At 36.7% G+C, this 20,641-nt stretch overlaps 1 protein-coding gene across 2 annotated transcripts in view; it reads left to right on the top strand.

Moving 5' to 3' along the window:
* Positions 1-20,390, top strand: part of CDC42SE2 (CDC42 small effector 2) — an 83,511-nt gene extending 63,121 nt beyond the window's left edge. For both annotated transcript variants that reach the window (XM_063179843.1, XM_063179842.1), the window contains exons 5-7: positions 12,912-13,013; positions 17,428-17,545; positions 17,971-20,390. In XM_063179843.1, the coding sequence (XP_063035913.1) occupies positions 12,912-13,013; positions 17,428-17,526 (201 nt within the window). In that variant the 3' untranslated portion in view covers positions 17,527-17,545; positions 17,971-20,390. The remainder of the gene's footprint in view (positions 1-12,911; positions 13,014-17,427; positions 17,546-17,970) is intronic.
* The last annotated feature ends 251 nt before the right edge of the window (positions 20,391-20,641 follow it).

Here is a 20,641-nt window from a genome sequence, read left to right as displayed (position 1 = left end):
TTAATTGGTGCCTGAACAACTTCCCTTCTGTCCTTTGGGGATATTAGCCACACATCAGACAGAGGCTTTTGTGTTAGTTACTGTTCTGAATTTGTCAAAAGCTGAGCAGAAAGCTAATCTAAGTCTAAGCACAGCTGCTGATTTGAACATTCCTTAAGACTTTCTGGTAGACTACTCTTCCAGAGATGCTTCTAGCCATGCTCTGTGTAGGCTTGATGTGTAAGGATCTCTAAAATACCTACTGGGCCACCCCTTGCTAAATTGTCTTGGCTGCTTATTGTATTGTATTTTAATGATTTTGTGTATAGTGTCAGCATTTCAATGTCCACTAGTGAGATCACGTTTCAAATGTGTGACTATTTTTCTTATTATGGGAAGAACATGGGAGGCTGTTCCTCCTTCCCTTGTGTGGATTCTTAGTATTTTTTGCTTTGATGCCTCAAGCACAAGCAAAGACAGATTGTCACATAATAATGTATTTTGGGATTTATTTTTTACAAAATGATTTTCCTGAAATGAGCTGGATGAACAGACTGACAGTCAAATTCGGCAGCTTTGCAGAAGTCCTCACAAGAGCAAGAAATGGGATTGCCACTGAAGGAAATTTGTGATTCCATGCTTACAAGTTCTTCTCCCTTACTGCAGATAGGGGTATCCAAGGCTACGTGACAGCCCTCATGCTGAGGCTGTAACTGATCAGTATGCCTTTGGAGCTGGAGGGACAACCCTGAGACAATGCTGAGGTCACTCAGGTGACAAATAACTTAGCAAGGAAATGTCAGTGGGAGGATCTCCAGAAAGGTTAGCTGTTAGGAGTGTGTCTCAGACTGAGACACTTTCTAGAAAGCTGTAATGGGATCACTTCCCGTAAAAAGAGATTTGTATTAAAAAAAAAATTTAGGAAGAAAGTATCTACATTTAGAGCAAGTTCCTTTTGGTGAAACTTCACTGAGGAGTAAGTAGTCTATACAATATATTATTAGAAAACTAGGAAAATATTCAGGTATTTTGTTGCATATATATGCATATATACATATACACACATATACCAACAAGAAGCTGCTGCTGTCTGGGCAAACTAATGCCAAGTTTCTATGATGATACAGAGGTGTTTAAAAACTTGTGGATTCACTATGTGTGTTTTTTTGATTCCTGAGAATATTGCTATTAAATATTATGTCTTTGTCTTTGCCTGTAGCAAAAGTACTAGATCTTCCACTCATTAATCCTACTGCTAAAAAATAAATAGTGCCATAACTAATGAAAATCCATTGTTTCCCAGTAAGGGAATTACAATGAATTTCATAAAGAGATTTTTTGAAAATACCACGTAGGCCCTGATTTATTGTCATAGTTAAAGGTGAATCAGAATGTGCAGGCTTCTGAGAACATATGGCAGTGCCTTTAGGGGTATTACCTTCAGTGCAGTAGATACTTTAGTTGGTCCAGAGAAGGTGTTAAGCTTACTAAGGGATTGGTTTTATATGGTGAGTATGAGGATCCTGTGTCTGACAGTGGCTATTACCTGTTTAAGGTAACACTTCAGCTTATTTTTTGTTCTTTTAGTTTTCTACAGTGAAATTTTGTATGTGCATATCATTGTGTTGGAGAAGATGCAGAGTGTACAAAGGATTAGAGAAGGCTTGCATGTAGTGTACCTTATGCCACATGTGTGCTTCCCTCAAGATGCAAATGTTTTCAGACACCTGCACACACAAGACATAACAAACCTCTTTAGTCAGGTATCTCTAGGAAGTCTTACTACCGCATGGAAGATAATTTCTTAACCAAACTGTTTCAATGCTCAGTGTCCTTAAGCACACCCAAAGCTTTTGTATTTTGTATCTTGGAAGTAAGAAGACGTTCATTTGACTGAGCAGGCTACATGTTGTAATCCTGGCTACATCCTCTAGAGAACTACAGTTCTCATCATGCCAGATGATCTTGCAAGTATTTCCTGTGTTCTTGTTGGGAAAGGTCAGTAAGCGAATGGAAAGAAAGCTCAACATGATAGAGTTCGTGGCATGCTCTTATCAAGACTTTGTGATTTGATTTCTATAAGAAGCTATTAGAAGTTCCCAGAATGTTTGTCCATGGTGCGTCGTTCTATCATTCGTTTAACCTCTGGTTTATGTTCTTATCATTTTTGGTTATGGGGGGATGTAAGAAAAATACAACAGGGGGAGAACATGCAGGAAAGTCAGTTGCAGCCTGCTCTTCATCACCATCTGAAGCTAGAGGCTTGTAGTCTAGACTGCAAGACACCTCTGGATGCCATCTGGTGCAATGCAGCTGCTCAAAGCAGAACCAGCTAGACTTTGCAGGACCAGTTGTATTCTGGGGGTTTCAAAGGACGGACATGCAGATTCACTGGGTTTTTGGTGCAGCATTTGACCACCTACATAAATGTTTATTGTATTCATATGTTTAATTGGTGTTTTCTATGTTGTAACTTTGGGTAACTTCTCAAACTGCCACTGTGCTCCTTCATGGCTTTCTGTCTTCTGTTCCCTCCTATATAGGTAATGGAATACCATTAAGACTACAAGGAGATGTCTCACTTCTTACAGATGAGCAAACCCAGTATCACAGTCTCTCTTCCTATGTCCTGTACAGCAGAGTTTTTGTTCCTTACCCATGTAATAGATCTGGATTGACTCTGTAGTTTCAGTGATTAACTTTATTTTCATCTGTGCAGGCTGATAATGAGCACTCAATCCATGCAACAGCTAAAGCATTGGAAGTTATTCAGCTGTAAGGGTAGAGTAAATATGGTAATACTCTGATTTTTGCTGAGAAACCAAAGCTGGTTTGACAGACATGGATTGCCTACAAAGGCTAGGAAGGGACTTCTTGCAAGCACAGCTAGTCGTAGGACAAGGGGGAATGGCTTTTAAATGAAAGAAGGTAGAATTAGATTAGATTAGATATCAGGAAGAAGTTACTTACTGTGAGGATCCTGAGATACTGTAACAAGTTGTGCAGGGAAGTTACTGTTGCCACATTCCTGTCAGGAACTTGGAGCAGTGTGTTCTGGTGGAAAGTGTTGGGAGGGCAGTGGAAACATGGGGGTCAGAGGATGGTCTTTAAAGTCTCTTCCAATCCAGAATGTTCTCTGAGTCTAGGATTTGTTGCTTTCATCTTGCTCTACTGTCCTTTGATTTGTTACCTATTAATCTACAGTCAGACTTCACAGTTTAAAGACATTAAAGCAGTGAGGTTATTGTAGTAAAAAATGGGTGTGATTCTTTTAGATTACTGGGTTTTTTGTTAATACCTTTTTAAAAAATATGTTAAAGAGACATTAAACCACCCAAAGTAATAAAAATAAAATTATTAGAAGGATAAGTAAATTTGTGGACAAAATGACACCCAAGTTGAAAGTTGCAAATGTCAACTTAAAATTTTACTAATGTGTTTTTTGAAAAGGACAATGTTTTCTAGCTAATGCCAAGGAATAGATTCGGATTTACTGTGTAACTTAAAGGTGGTTCAAGCATCTGGAATGAAACAAGTTCCCTTTGATGTGTGATCTAAACACATTTCTTAAAAGACCTATTGTCTTTCAGAGTCATTTGACCTCATCTGGCAATTATTTCCTATTTATTTAGAAAACATAGGCTACAATTGCCAATTTTGTCATATGATGACTAACATCATCATAATATAATGGAATATTGTGTAAACAAACCAAAAAGCTTATACTTCAAAAGATGCTAGAAGGTGGTGAATTTGCTAAAAAAATCGGAGCTGTTTGAGATTATGTGCAATCCAGTTTGATGTATAAAGTTAGGAAATAGATTAATTTGATGAGAAATCGAAACTTAAAATCAATCTGATTTTGCAAAGATTTAATGATGCCATCTTTGCTGGCATTTCAGATTATTTTATTTTTCCTTTAATTTTGCTTTTTTATATACATGAATGGAACTGCTAGTTGTTTTCCTGATGAGCTCAGACAATCATATTTCATCATTTTTTTCCACTTGAGTCAGTCAGGACGTGCCAAGTGATTTTCCTGTAAAAGCTAAATCCAGTGTACACATGATAATCAGCTTATTAGATGCTAGTTGTAACAGCTCACATTATTAAAAAACTTACGTCTTTTCATTCCCTAGTCTCAATTTCCTAACTCCTTTAGCTAGAGAAATCATGAGGCGTCATGAACTTTTGGAAACTTAATGAAAGCTGGGTGTGCTGGAGACCTGCTACTTAGCTCTGTTGCTTACGAGCTGGCATGAAGGCCTGTGCCGGTTTCCTCCTGCTTCTGTTGTGATGAAGCCACAGTTTGTAAGATCCTTAACCAGTCAGGAATCTTTAAACAATCTGCTAAAAACTGCCCAAGTAGGAGACTGAGAAAAATGTGTTTTAGTGAGGGCAGCGGCTTTGGTATCTTGTTGATGGAGATCACAGCATTGGTTAGAGCATCGTTATGCTGGGCTTAGATATCACATGTTACTGTTGTAGAATAAATCTGTCACTAAAATTCAGTAGTTTGGAGTCAGTGCCTAGCATTTCAATCTATCTTGCACATTACCTTAGTTGTGCATCTCTGTGTTTCTTCTGTGTGGGACATGTTTTGACATGGGGCATTTGAAACTCATAGGCCTGCTCTGGGTCATTGAGAGAGTATGTGGGCTCCTACACTTCCAATGCTTATTGTCACTTCATGGTTCAAAAATTGAATTAAACACTGAAATGTTAAACATATGCTATTGCTGACTGGAATTTTAATATTACTCTGTATGGTGTCTCTTTCATCAACTTTTATATAGTACTTGGAGATTGTATAAATGATGGACTGCAGTGTAACATCACAGATTTAAAACAGCTGAAAAAATGAGAACACCACTATATTCAGGGAAATGTTTAGGGAACGTACAACCTTTCTTCTTCAAAAATATCACACTGACTGTTTGATGATCCTGTACATCCAGCCATTGTTTTCACAGTGTTAATTTGCTACGTAATGATCTAGGTGGTAGAGATGGATGTTAGCTTTTCAGCTTCACATGCATACATACTTTTTGTTGGTTTTGACATGAATCTGTAGGTGCCTAATTAGGATGGAAAGCGTGGAGAAAGGCATCTTAATATTCAATGCACAAAAACAAATGCAAGGGGTACTCCTGCCCTTACAGCCCCCTTATGTAGAGTTTGATGCAAGATGCTACAACCTTTTTAGGCTGTTTTGATGGGTCACTGTTGGGAACTGAGACACACACTCAGACCACAGCTTGTCTTGATACACATTCAGATGTTCTGTCTATGAGAGTATTTGGGAAGTAGAACAGCATGTGTGTGGGAGGACAGAAAACTACCTCTGCAGGGTGAACTGATACTTCCTATTTTGAGCAAGTACCTAGCCCTTCCTGTGTGTTAGTGTCTGGAGGATCAGATGGGTGCCAAAGCCGAGGGAGTCTTGCTGCTGGTATTTTTTAAGAGCAGATACAAAAAGTGTGAAAGGTCAAAGAAGGAAAATAAAGGGAAGGGTTTCAGTTTCTCCTCTGACCATCCAAATTTTCCATCGTGAAATCGTTGACTGTCTTGACTATCTTTGATTAAATCCTTCCCTTAGCTTTCTGCCTTGGGAATTTTTGTTAATCTTTGGCCTGCAACTGCTTTTGAAGTTTCAGGGGAGTTTTTGAATACAAAGCCAGCAAATGGCTTTGTTTCATACAGTTCTGTCATTGAAATGTCCTCAGGGATGCTTATCTTGATTGGTAAAAAGAACCCAAAGGGAATTTGCAGTTTAAGAGTTTGCTTTTTGCATTGGGTAATCATGAAATTATCACATCTACCAGAACTTTTTTGGAGAACTTCCGTTACCACTTCTTATAGAATAAGTGGTAACAGAAGTTCTCCAAAAAAGGCTTGCTGATTGAAGGTTATTTCTGAAACGTCAAACACAATAGATGTGAGAACCGATAGTCTGATAGTTCTTACTTAATTTAAAAAAATCCGCATCGTATCTGTATTATCAGTGTCTTGATAGTGCACCCATATAGTGTGAAAGCAAAATATAGTGAGAACAAATATAGCAGGTAGATATAGAGGTAAACTAGGAGCATATTCCTTCTTTGTATTTGCCCTGTCTATCATAAGAGTAGCAGTTGGGTGGCTTTACTGGGATTTATTTTGCTTTAGGAGAGTTGGGGATTTGGATTGGTTTAGAATGGAAAGATATATTGGCACTAGATCTCCTAGTGTTACAAAGGTTAGATGATGTTAAAAGTTACTACTGTTACTTAAAGGGCAGGCTTGCAAGGAAGTATCAGAGAGTGAATTGTTTCGTATTGTATTTCATGCCTATGTAGTGACTGAGCTAGCAGTCAAAATTCATCCTCATGTTGTGGAGACAAGTATTAAAAGCTGTATAGCTTTCTAGTGTTTATGAATGCACAGTCATTTTTTGCTTTTAAAAAAGAAAACTTTTGGAGGCAACGTTAAGGGATTATTCTCTGACCACAGAAACCCATTCTGCAAAGCAACTCTTTATAACATGCAGATGGATCATTTAGTTCTCTGCTCACAGGGAGAATTTCCATGTAGGGAGTTAGCAAGTAAATTTATTAAATCTCAAATAAGGCTGTGGAGAGGAATTAAATCTTCTTTAGTTAGCATTTGCCAAGAGAGATAAGCCTGTTTTGTAACTGTATTCATTTAAGGGAAGGGGAAAACTATTTTTTGGCTTGGCAAGGTTGCTGAGCCTGCCAGCCAACAGTAAGCGTTGCTGACTCCATGAAGGCAAGCCTAGCAGGTGAACAGGGCCCACTGAAGCCACAGATGGTCCTGCCATAACCCACTGAAAAGTGGAGTGTTACTAATGCATTGATCTATACAATCTCCACTCCTTTTATTTTTTTAATAGTCTGATATTAGAGAAGAAATTGATGCAAGACTGGAAAATTAATCTTGGAAGCCGATCTTTTTACTCTGTATCAGTTGAGATGCCAAAGCATGGTACAAAGTTTTGGTTTTTCCTCATTATGTATCAAGCCAAAATAATATGTCATGAAAAATAATTGTCTCTTGAAGAATAAGGAGAAATTGTGACAAATTTGAACAAAACTTAGGCTTCTACAGGTAGTTAAAATGAAAGACTAGATAATCTTGATTTAAAAGAGGAGAAGGTACATCACTTGGTATTTTATGTACGGAACACTTCATATTGATTTGCATCTGGTTGGAAACACAGTGCACAAAATCAGACTAGATAGATCAGATCAGCATGTTACTTCCTCTCTAATGTATTGTACTGTGCCCTGTACTTTTGGGACACAGATAAATATGGAATGACATAAAAAATGTCTTTAGATGCATAATATATATAATATAACTTAAGTAACTCATAAATATGCTATGTGCAGTGTATTTTTACTGCATATGAAGTAAGTAAAAACTATATGTATAAAACAATTACTAAAAATTACTCATACCATCTGAGTAAATGCTAAAAAGTTGGCAGTAGGAAAGTTATCCTTCCCTTGTGATAGCTTGATGCTATTAGCAAGTATTAATTTAAAAAAAAGTTCTCCTCAATCCAAACATAACTATGTCTCTGTTAGTTTTAGAGAAGAGTGATTAAAACAAGGATTTACTACTTGTGACTTACATACCAGATTTTGTTATTCTCAAAGTGAGGTGCAAAGATCCAGCCTGTCCCTGCCACTGATTTTTTGCTCATGTAGACATTGAGGACAGTGGGCATTCTGTTGTCTGGTTTCTTGCAGTTTAGTTTACTGAGATCCTAAGGTATGAATAGCCAGGACATCGTACAGCTGGATAAAGAACATTTCTCTGTGGAAAAAAAGAGTTGGCATTTTTTCTTGTTTTGTAAAGTGGGATAAATTAAATGGGTAAGCAATAGGAGAAAGATGCCATGTGTGTGAATTTTAATAAAGAAGCATTGTTTTCAGCAATTTTGTATTCACAATAAGGCCATAATACATCATCTCCCCTGAATTTCTTCAGTTTCCACCATGTACTTTAGTGCACATTCTTCATCTGCACCTGCAGTACCCCTTTCATTTGAGGTCTGCCTGCTGCAGGTAGAATCCACGCAGACTTTTGTGTTGTGGGATCCTTTGGAATGCTGTTGTCACTTATATTTCACTTAGACTTCGATTTCTGATATGTCTGTCACAGCCATCTCAAAATATCTGGTGTAGAATTAGCAGAATGTGCTCTTCTGGAGCTTAACAGATTGCTTTGCTTTTGATACCCACCAAATGTGGGCTGGCACTTGACTTTGGAATATCTTTGTATGAAACTTCATACTAAAGTTGACTTCACTTGCATCTTCAGCTTCCAGCAGGAAAGTAATTGTCAGCCTTCCAAGATCTAAGTGACATCACTTAATTTTGTTTTTTTAATATGTTTGAGACCTTGGTGTTACTCTGTGCCTTAACTTTTTTTTTTTTTTTGAGGGGACCTCTCATGAAGAGCAGAGAGGGGTGCATTACCACGTGAAGGAGAAAACATTCCCAAACTTGTCTTTTTCATACAGGCAGAGAGCTTGCCTAATTCAGAAGTGTTGCCATCACGTATGAAAGGGCACGAGCTAAAGAAGCGCAGCCTGAACCCTGGACAAAATCTGGAGATAGTGAAGAAAGATAACTTCTTCCCTGAAAGCCAAAAATACAGGGGAATAGAAAGGAAATTTTACATACTTCTGGACCCATCAGTATGTTTAAAAAAACAAATTACAGTTTTGAATTTCTTGCCATAAGTAGTCTTTGGAACTGTGAAAAACAGCATTTCAGTGAAATGTTTGTGGCTTTGCTGAAGGGCAGGTTAAATAAACGGTATAATTAGTTTAACTTTTTAGGCAAAAGTTTAAAATTGTTTAAAGTTTCAAGAAACTTGCAGGCTTAAAATATTTTGTGTGATGCAACTATTGGAGGCTTTCTGATTTCTAATCTTGTATTTTGAAGGAAATGCTAGTGTGTGGGTGCAAAGTGTCACTTTCAGGTTAAGAATAGAAAAGATCAATTTTTACTTTATTTCTATGGTAACTGAAATGTGATCCTGTTTCATTGCATCTAGAACATTCAGAACAGGCCTTCTTAGGTGGGTCTTCAACTATTTCCATTCCTCTCAAGACATGTAACACACAAGCCTGCATCTCTTCTGCTTCAGTTTCAAGATCAGTTTTTCTTTTCATGATGTAAAAATTGCGTGGTATGTACTTTGCAATCCAAATTCTTAAGCTTTCTGTCAAGGGAAAAAACTGAGTAAAGCCATTAATGATGGCACTTCATGGTACACTTCCAGGATCCTTATACAGGTCTTTTCCTCTCATCTCATCTGTTTGGAGGCAGGCAACCATGTCACTTCTTGCCCTCCTAGTAAAAGGGGAAGTGCTTTGGCGCAAGGCAAAGGTGAAAAAATACTGTAATACAGATTTTAAATGTTTTTTGTCCACTGATACCGAGTGTTTTAGCAACTTGACCTAAACTGTCAGGAAAGATAACAGTCAAGTCAGCTAATCATAATATGAACCTTCTTTTGTTTCCCTCCTGCTAGGAAAAAAATCCACAGGGAATGCAAATAGAGGACACAGGACTCATTGTAATTAGGCTGACATTTAATTAGGTTGGAGCATTTATTTCTTTAGTCAGAAACATTTGAAAACAAAGCTTTAGATGGTACGAATACTCAGGGGCGTGTATGTTGAAGTTCTTTGCACTAGTGTCATAAACATTCATTTGTTTTATAGATGACCTTTAGTCACATTTCATTACTACTTATTACTTAATCAGTGGTGTGTAAATGTATTCTAGGAGTAATTACTTACGGTATGATGTCAGGCAGTTTGAGGTATGGGTGAAGCCTAGTGGCATTAAATTTTGCTGAGCCCTGTCAGCATTTTTTATTTCTTTTTAACATGAAGTGTTTGATGTGTCTTTCCCTCCTGAAAGTCATGGTGATTATCTCAGCTGATCAGCCACAGCTTCTATGGCCCTGAAGAAGACAGGGGCCACTTCCCAAGCAGTGCACTTTTAACTCCCAGAACACAAAATTAGTCCTTCACCACAACGAATCAGTCATGTAAGAAGGCTTGTGAGCTGCGCAAGGAGAGATGGTAGAGATGGTACCTCTCACAGATGGTAGAGAGAAATGAGCATAACTATGTTTAATTTCTTCCTAAGTAGGAGATGAATGTGCTGCTTCTTTCAAATTCAGTTTACTGAAAAAAATCAATCTCATGTGTTAATTCTTACATTAGCATACATACATTGTTATTCATGTATTATTACAGATACAAGGCCTCAAAAAATACAACCTCAGAATGAAATTCTGGCAAAGCTTATATTTCTAGTGCCCTCTGTAAAAGCTTTGTAACCTTTTCAAGCATGTTCCCCTACTGCTTTCTCCTGTGTTACACTCCTTGTAAAGAGACTATTTTTTGCAGTGCTCCTCATGTCTTTACACATTCTAATTGGTGAGTTTGGTTGTGGCTGAGACCATGCCTGCAGGAACAGCACATTCTAATAGGATCAGCTGTGCAGGACAGCAGATTAGTTGCTGTTGGGGAGTCATGATGTGTATTAGATGTCTTGTGATCTACTCCAGCTTGGCTCACCTGGTTCATTGGCCTCCATGTCTGATAGCAATGGGAGAACATCAGTTAGTCTTCTAGTTCAGCTTCATTTTTTAAAAAGTGTAATTTTTGCACTCCAGAGTTAGTCTAAAATTAAAATTGAATCATGATAAGTGAGAAGTGGTAAAGTTGCTTCAAAAGCATTCTTGGGATCCAAGCTAAAACAGTAATGTAAATGCAAGCTGGGTACTCCTGCAGGAAAAAAAAAAAAGGAAATCAATTTTTTGTTCACTTTCACAGTGAACTAATTTGTGGCACCGCATTTAAATACTGTTCCACAGCTTCATAGAGCTCACATCAGTGGGCACATGTCAGGCAGATGTAGCAGGCTAATGGTCTCTGATAAGGAACTCAGTTAAGATAAGAGACATGGTTTGGTGGCAGTGCAGTTTAAGTAGTGGTTACTGGTTGACTACCTGATGATTAGTGGAGAATCATTTACAGTCATTCAGAAGATCCAGCACTTGTTAATGGTATGCCAGTGATCTTAACAAGTTAAAGAGTAAAATAAGTTACTTTGAACAGAAAAAAACCCATTAAATTGTTTTAAAAACTCATAAACAAAATAAGAAAAATCTAAAGTCTTTGAGTTTGTCTATATCTTCTCTCCATCAAAAATCTATTAAAATGAATTATGGGTGTATTGTGTAGATACATTTGGTTGCTGTTTTTTTAAAAGAGGAAGAGAGGCAACTGCTGCAGGCATTAAATAATTTTAAGTGTTTTAATTAAAGCAGTGTATTTTTATACAGCTATCTAGATCATCTTTCTGTGTCAACATTACAGCATATTACAGTAGAGGATGGTGTAAATACAGCTTTTTTACAGCTGGAATATTTTATTTGATCAATTGATTGATTTTGCAAAATTCTTTGGAATTAGAGAAAACTAGTAGTTTTAGCTTAGATCAGATCATTGTATTTAGCTGTTGCCACAGAATTTTATGTGTTCCTCCTTATCCCAGCTATTCATAGCATGCAAGAAGGTACTGAAACCTACTGAAATCTCCTTTTGTAATAGGGAAAAGGGGCAGGACAGGACTAAATGTGTTCTGTACTTCCTGGCTAAACCTTATGATGTATTCTCATAGATATGGGCTCTGATTCATAAAGATTTCATCTGTAGCTATTGAAATAGTAGTTAGCCCACTCGCAGCATGTACCTTCATGCCTTGAGTCTGTGTGGTCTTACAACCTCATAGCCAATTAGAAATAGAGATCATTAAAAACAAGACCGAATGAACTTTAAGGTAATAGGAAGGTTTCACTTGAGCTCAAGTAGGTTTTTAGCTCTTAAACTCTACTTTCTACAACATACCTTAAAGTGAGATATTGGAACTGTGTTTCATGGCTTTTTTTTTTCCAAATGCAGACATTTTTCAGAGTATGGGCATATGGTGACTACATGCTGCATAAATTGCTCCGTGTAAGCTCCTGGCTCTGGCCTTAGAAATGAGGATAGGGTTTTCTTGTTTTTATCATTTAAATGCAATGCTTAGCTGGAGGCAGGCAACCAAAGCAGCTTTAATTAGAGAAATTCTTTACTGCCTTTGATTTTTTTACTTGCATGTTATTAGATTACTAAAAAATGAAGCTGTGACTCTGAAAATTGGGAAGCAGAGTTGAAGCAATTCTTGCCTTCTGTCGCATGGTATAGGAATCAGAAGAGTCCCTGAGCTGGCATTTTGCCTTAGTACTGCACTGCACCCCTTCAGCTCACAGTTGAGAATCATGCAGACTGGAAGTGATCTTAAGTGTGTGGGTTCAGAGTTCAGTAAAAATACATCTGTGACTAACCCTGATCAAACTCAAGGCACTGTTCTGGACATTGCCATGAAGTATATTGCAAACAGTAATACCAGGCCATGCAGATAAGAAATTCTGTAAGTTAGAGGCTTCATAGACTATTCTAACACGCTTTAATCATTAATTATTGTTTTGAATTACGCAAATTTGATCTGTCCCACCATGATTTAAATACAAATATAGGCAGAAGTTACTGTATGAAACATTGCAAGTACTGGTTAATAAATATGGAATTTATTAAGGTTATTAACAAATGTTTTGTTGGCCTAAATGTTGGGAGTGGTATCCATGCTTGTCGGTACACATCCTCCGAGTAAAAAGGACCGTAATACTAGTGTCTTGGTTAACCTCAGAATTTGGTCTCTGTTTTTTGACTCTGTTAAAATACCTTACAGTATATGCAATATCCTTCCTATAGATGGTTAACTTCTGCCTTTATGACATCTACCGTTTTTTGCCTTTTCAGTGAATCTCAGATATTTTCTTTACCTTCCTTTCAGAAAAGACGACGGCGGATTGATCGAAGCATGATTGGGGAGCCGACAAACTTTGTTCACACAGCTCATGTAGGATCTGGAGACCTGTTCAGTGGAATGAATTCAGTAAGCATGCGTGGATGGACATCATTTCATATTAGACAGAATACAGGAACACTGTATTTGTATGTTGTAGCTGAAGCAATGAGTCTTTCAGCTATAAGAAAGCATCGGTATGAAACTGAGGAATGACCTTGTAGTGTTTTAATTCCAAGTCCTAAACACTAGCATTCAAGAGTACGGATTATTTTTTAATTCCTATATTTATTGATAACGCATTTTAGGTGCTGTATAAATTATGTAGAAAACATTTTAAACTAAAAATCCACTCTGATTATATGTATGAACCAAAACAGATGTATACTTGAAAATATACTCAGGTATTATATAGAAGAACCCAAGTGTCTTATAGTTAACTAGATTTCTTACCTTAATTGCCTCAAGTTGTTTTAAATATAGTTCATGTAGAATTCTAACTTACCTCAGTTTATGGTGCAAACAAATTTATGTTTGGGTGTTCTTGCTGAGCTTTTTCTATATTCTGTAGCCCTGTTTGCAGTGTGAATTATTTCAAGAGCAAGCAGTGTCACAGTAAGATTTTGTAGCTTCCTGTGAAAGATGGCCGCAATAAATATTTTTAGCTGTCTGAAAGTGAAAAAACAGAAGCTAAGATAAATAATGAAAATGAGCTTATGGAAGGAGGTGTATGTTTTAGAGCTTCAAATTTTTGTGAAATAGCAATCTATTTCTAAAGTCAATAATATAAAATATAGAAAATGGTTGTATGTAGAGGAAAAGTACTTCTTGATTTTATTAATAGTCTTTAAAGGAAAACATATTTGGAGATGACGAAGATTTGTTGACAAAGAGGAAAAATCTCTGTGTCTGTCAGAAATACCAGAATGGAAAGCAGAGCTAAAAAAGCTTAAATGTAAGCAACGGAGTTCATTTGTAACTTCAACTAGTTTAAGTTGGTGTTATTGAGATCACACAAAATTTTTTTTTTTAACTTGGCATGTAATGAGGAAGGATATAGCTAGAAAATTCAACATCATAAAATGTTTTTCGAAAACAACATTGTGGGCTGGAAATGATTTTTAGTAAAACCTCTGTAAGGAAGTTAAATGGCCAAACACAAATTCCACTTGACAAAATTTAGTTAAAGCTGATTCCTTCTTTAATGTGATATATTACATTAATATTTAAAGCCATTATAAATTGAAATAATAGACTAGTGTGACCAGCTTGTTCGATGCTTTTTCAGTAATTGTTTTTTCTCCTGAGGGAACCTTCCTCAGTCTCACAGCTGAGCTGCCTCATTTGAGATTTGTGTAGGTGGCCTGAAGCTTTATTTTTTCACTTTTTGCCTGTTTGCTCTCATCCTTTTCTTGCATAATACCCAATTTATCTCTATATAGTAGGTAATCATTATTGTCTCTCTACATAAACTTTTTCGTTTTGAATGCTTCTAAGTAGCTCTTTTTCTCTTTTTTGTTTCTTTTTTTTATTTGGATAATCAATGACCAGCAAGATTTTTCTGATCCTAGATGGAAAGTATTTGTATTGAAAAATAGTCATTCCCACTCCCCCTGCTTCAGAGGCTCAAATCTCTGTTTTATCACACTGCATACTTTCTGCCTCCTCTGTGGTGGTCTCCACATTCATTCTTCACAGTGTAAATTCCAAGATTACAGTGTTAACCTTCACATGTTCTTCTGCTGCATAATTTCCTTTATAGTATGGACATTACATTCCCTCAGGAACGTCTTTGTGCTTTCTTTTTTTGAGTAACTTCGGTGAATACCTGCCATTTATTTACTGTTTTTCCATTTATATTTGGTTCTTTATTCACTTTCTGTCTGTCCTGTGCCTTTTTTCAAAAGCATATTCTTTGTTATACATCCTCACAATTCTGACTGAATAGTTTTGTTGACTATTCAGAATATTTCTGAAATATTTTGTTTTTTTGTTTTCCTTCTCTGTAGAGTGCCTTCTTCTTTATCAGAGGTGTACTTAAACAGCAGGAGCCCTCTGTGCACTGTTTCTTGTTTATTTCCATCCCTTTTTTCCCTATTTTGCTTTCACAGTACGTCGTGAAATTTCTTTCTTCTGATGCTTCATGTTCTTCAGTTCAGTCTTTGATTTCATGTATTTCATGTAGTTTTCCATTGTCTTCTTTCTCAAGATATGTCTGTGCTGTTTCCTAACTCTGAAAGGGAGGGCAAAAAAAAAAAGCAAATAGGGGAATTTAATGAGATGCATAAGCAACACAACAGTTTGCATGACCCTTAATGGGTACAATCTTCTTTCCTTTCCAAAATCTTTCAAATCCTTAAGTCCCATCTAAATTAGACATAAGAGAGAAGAACCTTGCTCTTGCATGTCATCAGAGAAAGGCAATGGCATCTTTGGAAAACTAAAAAACCAAAAATTGCATCTCACAGTGCTTGTTCTTGTTGCTCAGCCTCAAAAGGAGCGTGCTTCAGAAAGAATGGCACCTTAAAAGCCTACAAATGTTAGACCTTTTTTGCGTAGCAATTTTAAAATTGTATGTCTCCTACAAAGGTTTTCATATACAAAATACCTACTGAAATGTTAATGCAGACTAGTTCCATTCAGTAATCTCTGAATTTAAGACTGATACTTCCTTATACAGGTGCTCATGTGTGACTCATGAAATTAGTCTAACTTTTAGAAATACTCTTGAAAACCAATACTTCAGTCTTGCAATTTGTGTTGATTTGCTGCTCTCCAAAATTTTCAAGTCTTGTTAGCAAGTTTTTAGGTGGAAAGGTGATGTGGCCTGGGGATTTTTATAGGTCTTTTTATGCTGGATTGAGAGTTCATTCAGAAAAAATTACCAGCATCCTATATTCACTCTTGTCAATACATTTATGTGTAGATTCATTATTTTCTGAGGAAAAAACTTGAATTCAGACTTCGTTTTTTGCCAGGGCAGCAAAAGATGCTTAGTGAAGAAGATGAGCAGCTTGGTAAAATGTGAAAGTTCTTAAATACGTCCCCATGCACTACAGCACACTCTTTTACTGAGTTTGTAGTCTTTGATGTCAGATGCACTAGAAAATTGGCCCTGAACACTTTTCCTTGAAGAAAAATAAGATGGTAGTATTGCTTTGCTGCCACTGTATCACTTATTTCAGCAAAAGGCCGAAGCATAAAATGGTTTTACATTGTGCTGCTTAAATACATCAAAAAACCCACAATTCTTTGCATAGCAATATGCCACTGAAGATACAGATCAATAAAACAGGCTCTTTTGTCGCACAGGTTTGAAAAACCATGTGGAAGAATGAGTTTGCTGATGTATTCTGTGCATGTGTTTTGTTTGCTGTGGAAAAGAAAATATATTTCTTTCATCTTCGTAGACAGGGGATATCGTGCAAGCTGCTTGGAAATACTGCTCCTGTGCTGTTTTAATACAGTACAGTGATATTCCAGTGGTGTTTTTAGGTCTCTGTGAAGGAGGAGCATAGATGAAATAATTGCAAGTGGTGCCCTGCAGGCATAGCTTTGAATGAATGTCATTTTCCACTCTTTGTGTAGTTGTTATGTATGCTCTGGGATGCAGAGAAAAAAAGGGTCAGACCTTTAAGATTCAAGTTGTCTTCCTGCAGGTGCTTAGCCATGATTATTTTGACTCATGCAACACAAGCAGGAAAGAACTATGTGTTTCCTTTTCTGTTTGGTGATAGAGGCAGTGAAAGTCATAGCAGGATGTGCATGTGTTGAAGCATGAGGCATGAAAAGGGGGACACGAAGATTTATATGCATCAGACTAAATATACCTTCAAATAAGCTATGTTCAAGAAAGTTCAGATTTACTGTGATTTGAAAAGTAAATGTCCTCCATTTAAAGGATCAGTATCAATTAAGGCAAGCATTGTATATTGTCACGTAAATAGATAAATCAAAAATGTTCCACAAACCAAAAGGTCCATTTTTGGATCTAGGAAATCCTAGTTTAGCCCTGTTTTAATGATCTGAATTAGCCATACAGATATTTGCAAGTTGGATATTATACCTTTAATATAGTGATGTTTACTTAGTGATAAATGTATGGTTCATTATACCTGCCTGAGAACGTTTTCCTTATAACAAGATAAATTTTAGTTTGTCAGGTGGAGTCAAGGCCAGTAAAAGATTTGATTTTTTTATTTTTTTTTTTTATTAATCAAGTGGGTCAGTGAAACCATGAATCAGCCAGTTTTCTTTGCGAGAGAGGAAAAACTTTTGCCTCAGCACCACTTCTTTGATCTTTTCTGCTGAGCTACATGCTGAAGTTAAAATTTCAGCAAGCCTTGGATGCGTGTGTCCTTGTGAAAAAGTAATATAGCTTTACTGGTAACAAAGGAGACCTTGGAAACTAAACCTAGAGAAAAAATAAAATCAAAAGCAAGAAGATGCTACAACTCATTGTTCTTCATCTTTCCTCTACTCTTCTTTTCCCTTCTATCCCCAGGTCAGCTCAATTCAGAATCAGATGCAATCCAAGGGAGGCTATGGTGGTGGCATATCTGCAAATGTTCAAATGCAACTCGTAGATACAAAGGCAGGATAACCTTGGGGATAACTTTCCTGTAAGTATTTCATTCTACTTCTTAGGCACTGTTAGAGCAGTATGAAAAACAGTTATACTGCCTTATAATTATCTCTTCATAAAAATCTGTGTCCTTATGATGTCCAATTTTTAAATCCATTTCTGAGTAAAAAATTAGCTATCTTGTAAGAATGTTACTTTTTCACAGAATGGAGTGCAGATTGTTCTGACTGTGTCAGTCTGACCTTAAGTATGTTTTAACTAAAGGTGATCTTGTAGGCCGATCTTCGCAGGTGAAGTTAGTTGTAAAACAGATCTCATAAGAAGTTTGTGATGTGATTATGGTACCACTCCTGCAGTGCTTCCATAAGATGTATGGTGTTAAGTCAATGTATAGCAGTATTGCAGTTGGAAGATGGTCAGAATGCTCTAAACTTGGTTTAATGCATGTTTTCTGTCTTTTAGGTTTATGTGAGTTCCTGTATCTTCTTTCCTGTGTCCTCTCTTTTGCCTTGGTGACTGCTTTCTGTGCTCATGACAAGAGAAGTGATGGCTCATTGTTCACCCTTCGTGATTAGTCCAGTGAAAAGTTGCTGTTCTGCTCTGATGATGCCACTTATGAGATTGGTCCGACTGTGCCTTTCAGTGGCATGCACGCATTGGCCTCTACCAGTATCATGGACGTAGAGCTGTGCAAGGGTTAGGAACTCACGTTTTAAAAAGGAACTCACTTGCCGCAGAAGTTACGTCCAGATATGGACAACACTGGACAAACCAGACTAGCTCTATTCACGCTAACCTTCTAAAGATATACCTTAAATAACCTTGTTGCCATCTATAAGCCAATTCTACAGAGGCCTATTGTTATTTGTCACGTATGCTCTACTGCTTGGGAAACTTTTCTGCTGTATTTGCAATGCTAACAAAACTTCAGTCTGAGGCCTATACTTTTTTAACCATTTCCTAAAAACCCTCTAACTTTATGGATTCCAACAGAGCTGTTTAGGATTGGTTGTCACTTTTTAGTTGTTCTAAGGCACATTAAAGTACCAACCTTAGCTTTCCTCATTCCTCAGAAATACTAATGTGTTGGAATCTATAAAGTTAGAGGGTTTTTAGGGTTTTTAGAGGGTTTTTAGAAAAGTATTTCTTCTTTATAAGCTAAGCATTAAATGCCATCTTTTTAACTATCTCAAAAGGCAGCTTGTGTATATCTAGACGTAACTGCCGCAGCAAGTAAATTCCTTTGTAAAACATAAGTTCCTAACCCTTGCATTAATGCACAACATTCTGTTGCTTTTTAGTCTTTTAATATTTTCTCCACTCAAATAGTTTAGAAATGAATGAGTTTCCACTAGTCTTCAATTACCTAATGTTCACTGAATTTTTTAAAGGTCTGAGACCTGCAAGCACAAATAATTATTTCATACAAAATCAACAGAGTAGATGACTGCATGCTTTGTGAGGTTGCTTTTTATGGTGGCCTGCTTGGTGCTAAAAGAAAAAAAAAAATTGCTTACTGCAGATGTGAAAAATTTTGCTGTGGCACCAAGTCATGCCTGTTTCTGAAAAAGGACTTGTAACTTAGCTGCTTCAGTCATGTCTTTATTTTAGTTTTTATCCAATTGGTCTTGAAATAATAAAGAGAGAGCTTGCATTCATGAGGCATTTGTTGTAAATGTTCAGTATATTTATTTTGAAAGAGCTGACCTTGAGACCGTAAACCAGTGTAGTACCGTATCTAAGTGTTGTGGAATCGCTTTAGTCTATTTACACAGAAGAGCAACATGTTTGGCTGCTTCTTTTCCTTTCAATTAATTTCAACCTGTACAGTCATTTCCAGTAGCAGCATGTCAGACTGCCTGCAATATTGGCTGAAAAGTTTAGTAGACCTTTCTAAGTAGTTGGCAGTATCTATGTACTAAATATTTAGGGCCATGGAAGTTGCTAAGAGCAACATACTAATCTGGCAGAACAGGTGCCAATGAAAACAACATACAGGGTGACTTTTTACTAAGTCAGTAAAATGCCTTTTGCTCAGGTTCCAAAGCATGTTTCTTTCACACGTTGTGAAACTGCATTTTAATATTGCACTGTTTTCAGATTATCTCTATAAGTGGTCCCTTTTTTGCTTCTTGCTGGTGGTTTTAGAGAAGTCAATTATTTGAGGCCTGGTTACATTAGATTTTTATGAGGGAAAAAGACCCAAACCATCTAAACAAATAAGGCATAACTGATCCTAATCAAATCCATTTCTATGTGCAAATATGCATGTAGACTACTGTCATAAATGAATCTTTATTCTCTTTCTATTCTTTCCCTGATTTCACATTGCAACAGCTGGTGATTTAAATATCTATGAATCTACCTACGCTTCTCTCTCTGTTTGTAAACAACACATAAAATACACAGCTATGGAGGTAGTTTGCCTTCCTTAGGTTGTATTTCAGTGGTAGATGTCACTTATCTGGTTGAATAGTTCAAAGTAGGTTGGATAGTGTTCGCTGATAAAGATTCTGATTCCTGATGAGATGTTCAATTGTCTGGATGCATAAGTACATGGCAGTGCAGTGATACATATATTTTTTTTAGGGGTTAGCATTTCCAATGCCACTTTAACAATGACTCTTAAATATACTACAAAATTATTACAAAATTATTTGATCTTTGTTATTGGTAATAGCAGCTTAAATTTGCTTGCCAAAACTATCTTGCACTTGCCAAAATGTTTTCAGCTCAATAGCCAGGAAAAAAATTGACATATTTTTATAACAAACATACTTTTTTTGTACATTGTGTTCATTCTTGAATAAAGTCAGTTCAGTGTTGGCTTGTAGATATTAAAAGGAAAGTATTGACTTTGATTCAATAAATGTTTTCTTTCAGTTGGTGGCCTACCCTTTTTCCTTTCCATAAATTATATTTGCATTAGAAAAGCACTTGCATCTTACAGACAGATTTGTGGTGAAAAGAGTAACCTGTTAGTGTAAATAAATTGCAGGCTTGAGTTTTTTTCGCCGCACTTGACCCTTCTCTTGCCATATGGATTAACCCGTAATTTTATCAGTATTATTGTCACATTGATTTAACATGTATGCCAGGGGCTTCTGCCAGGAAGGCAGACTGTCCTAAAAAT

Source organism: Melospiza melodia, chromosome Z, assembly GCF_035770615.1.
Source record: "Melospiza melodia melodia isolate bMelMel2 chromosome Z, bMelMel2.pri, whole genome shotgun sequence".
Lineage (NCBI taxonomy): Eukaryota > Metazoa > Chordata > Aves > Passeriformes > Passerellidae > Melospiza > Melospiza melodia.
The sequence above is the reverse complement of the archived record's forward strand: the minus strand, read 5'-3'. Positions and strand labels throughout refer to the sequence as shown.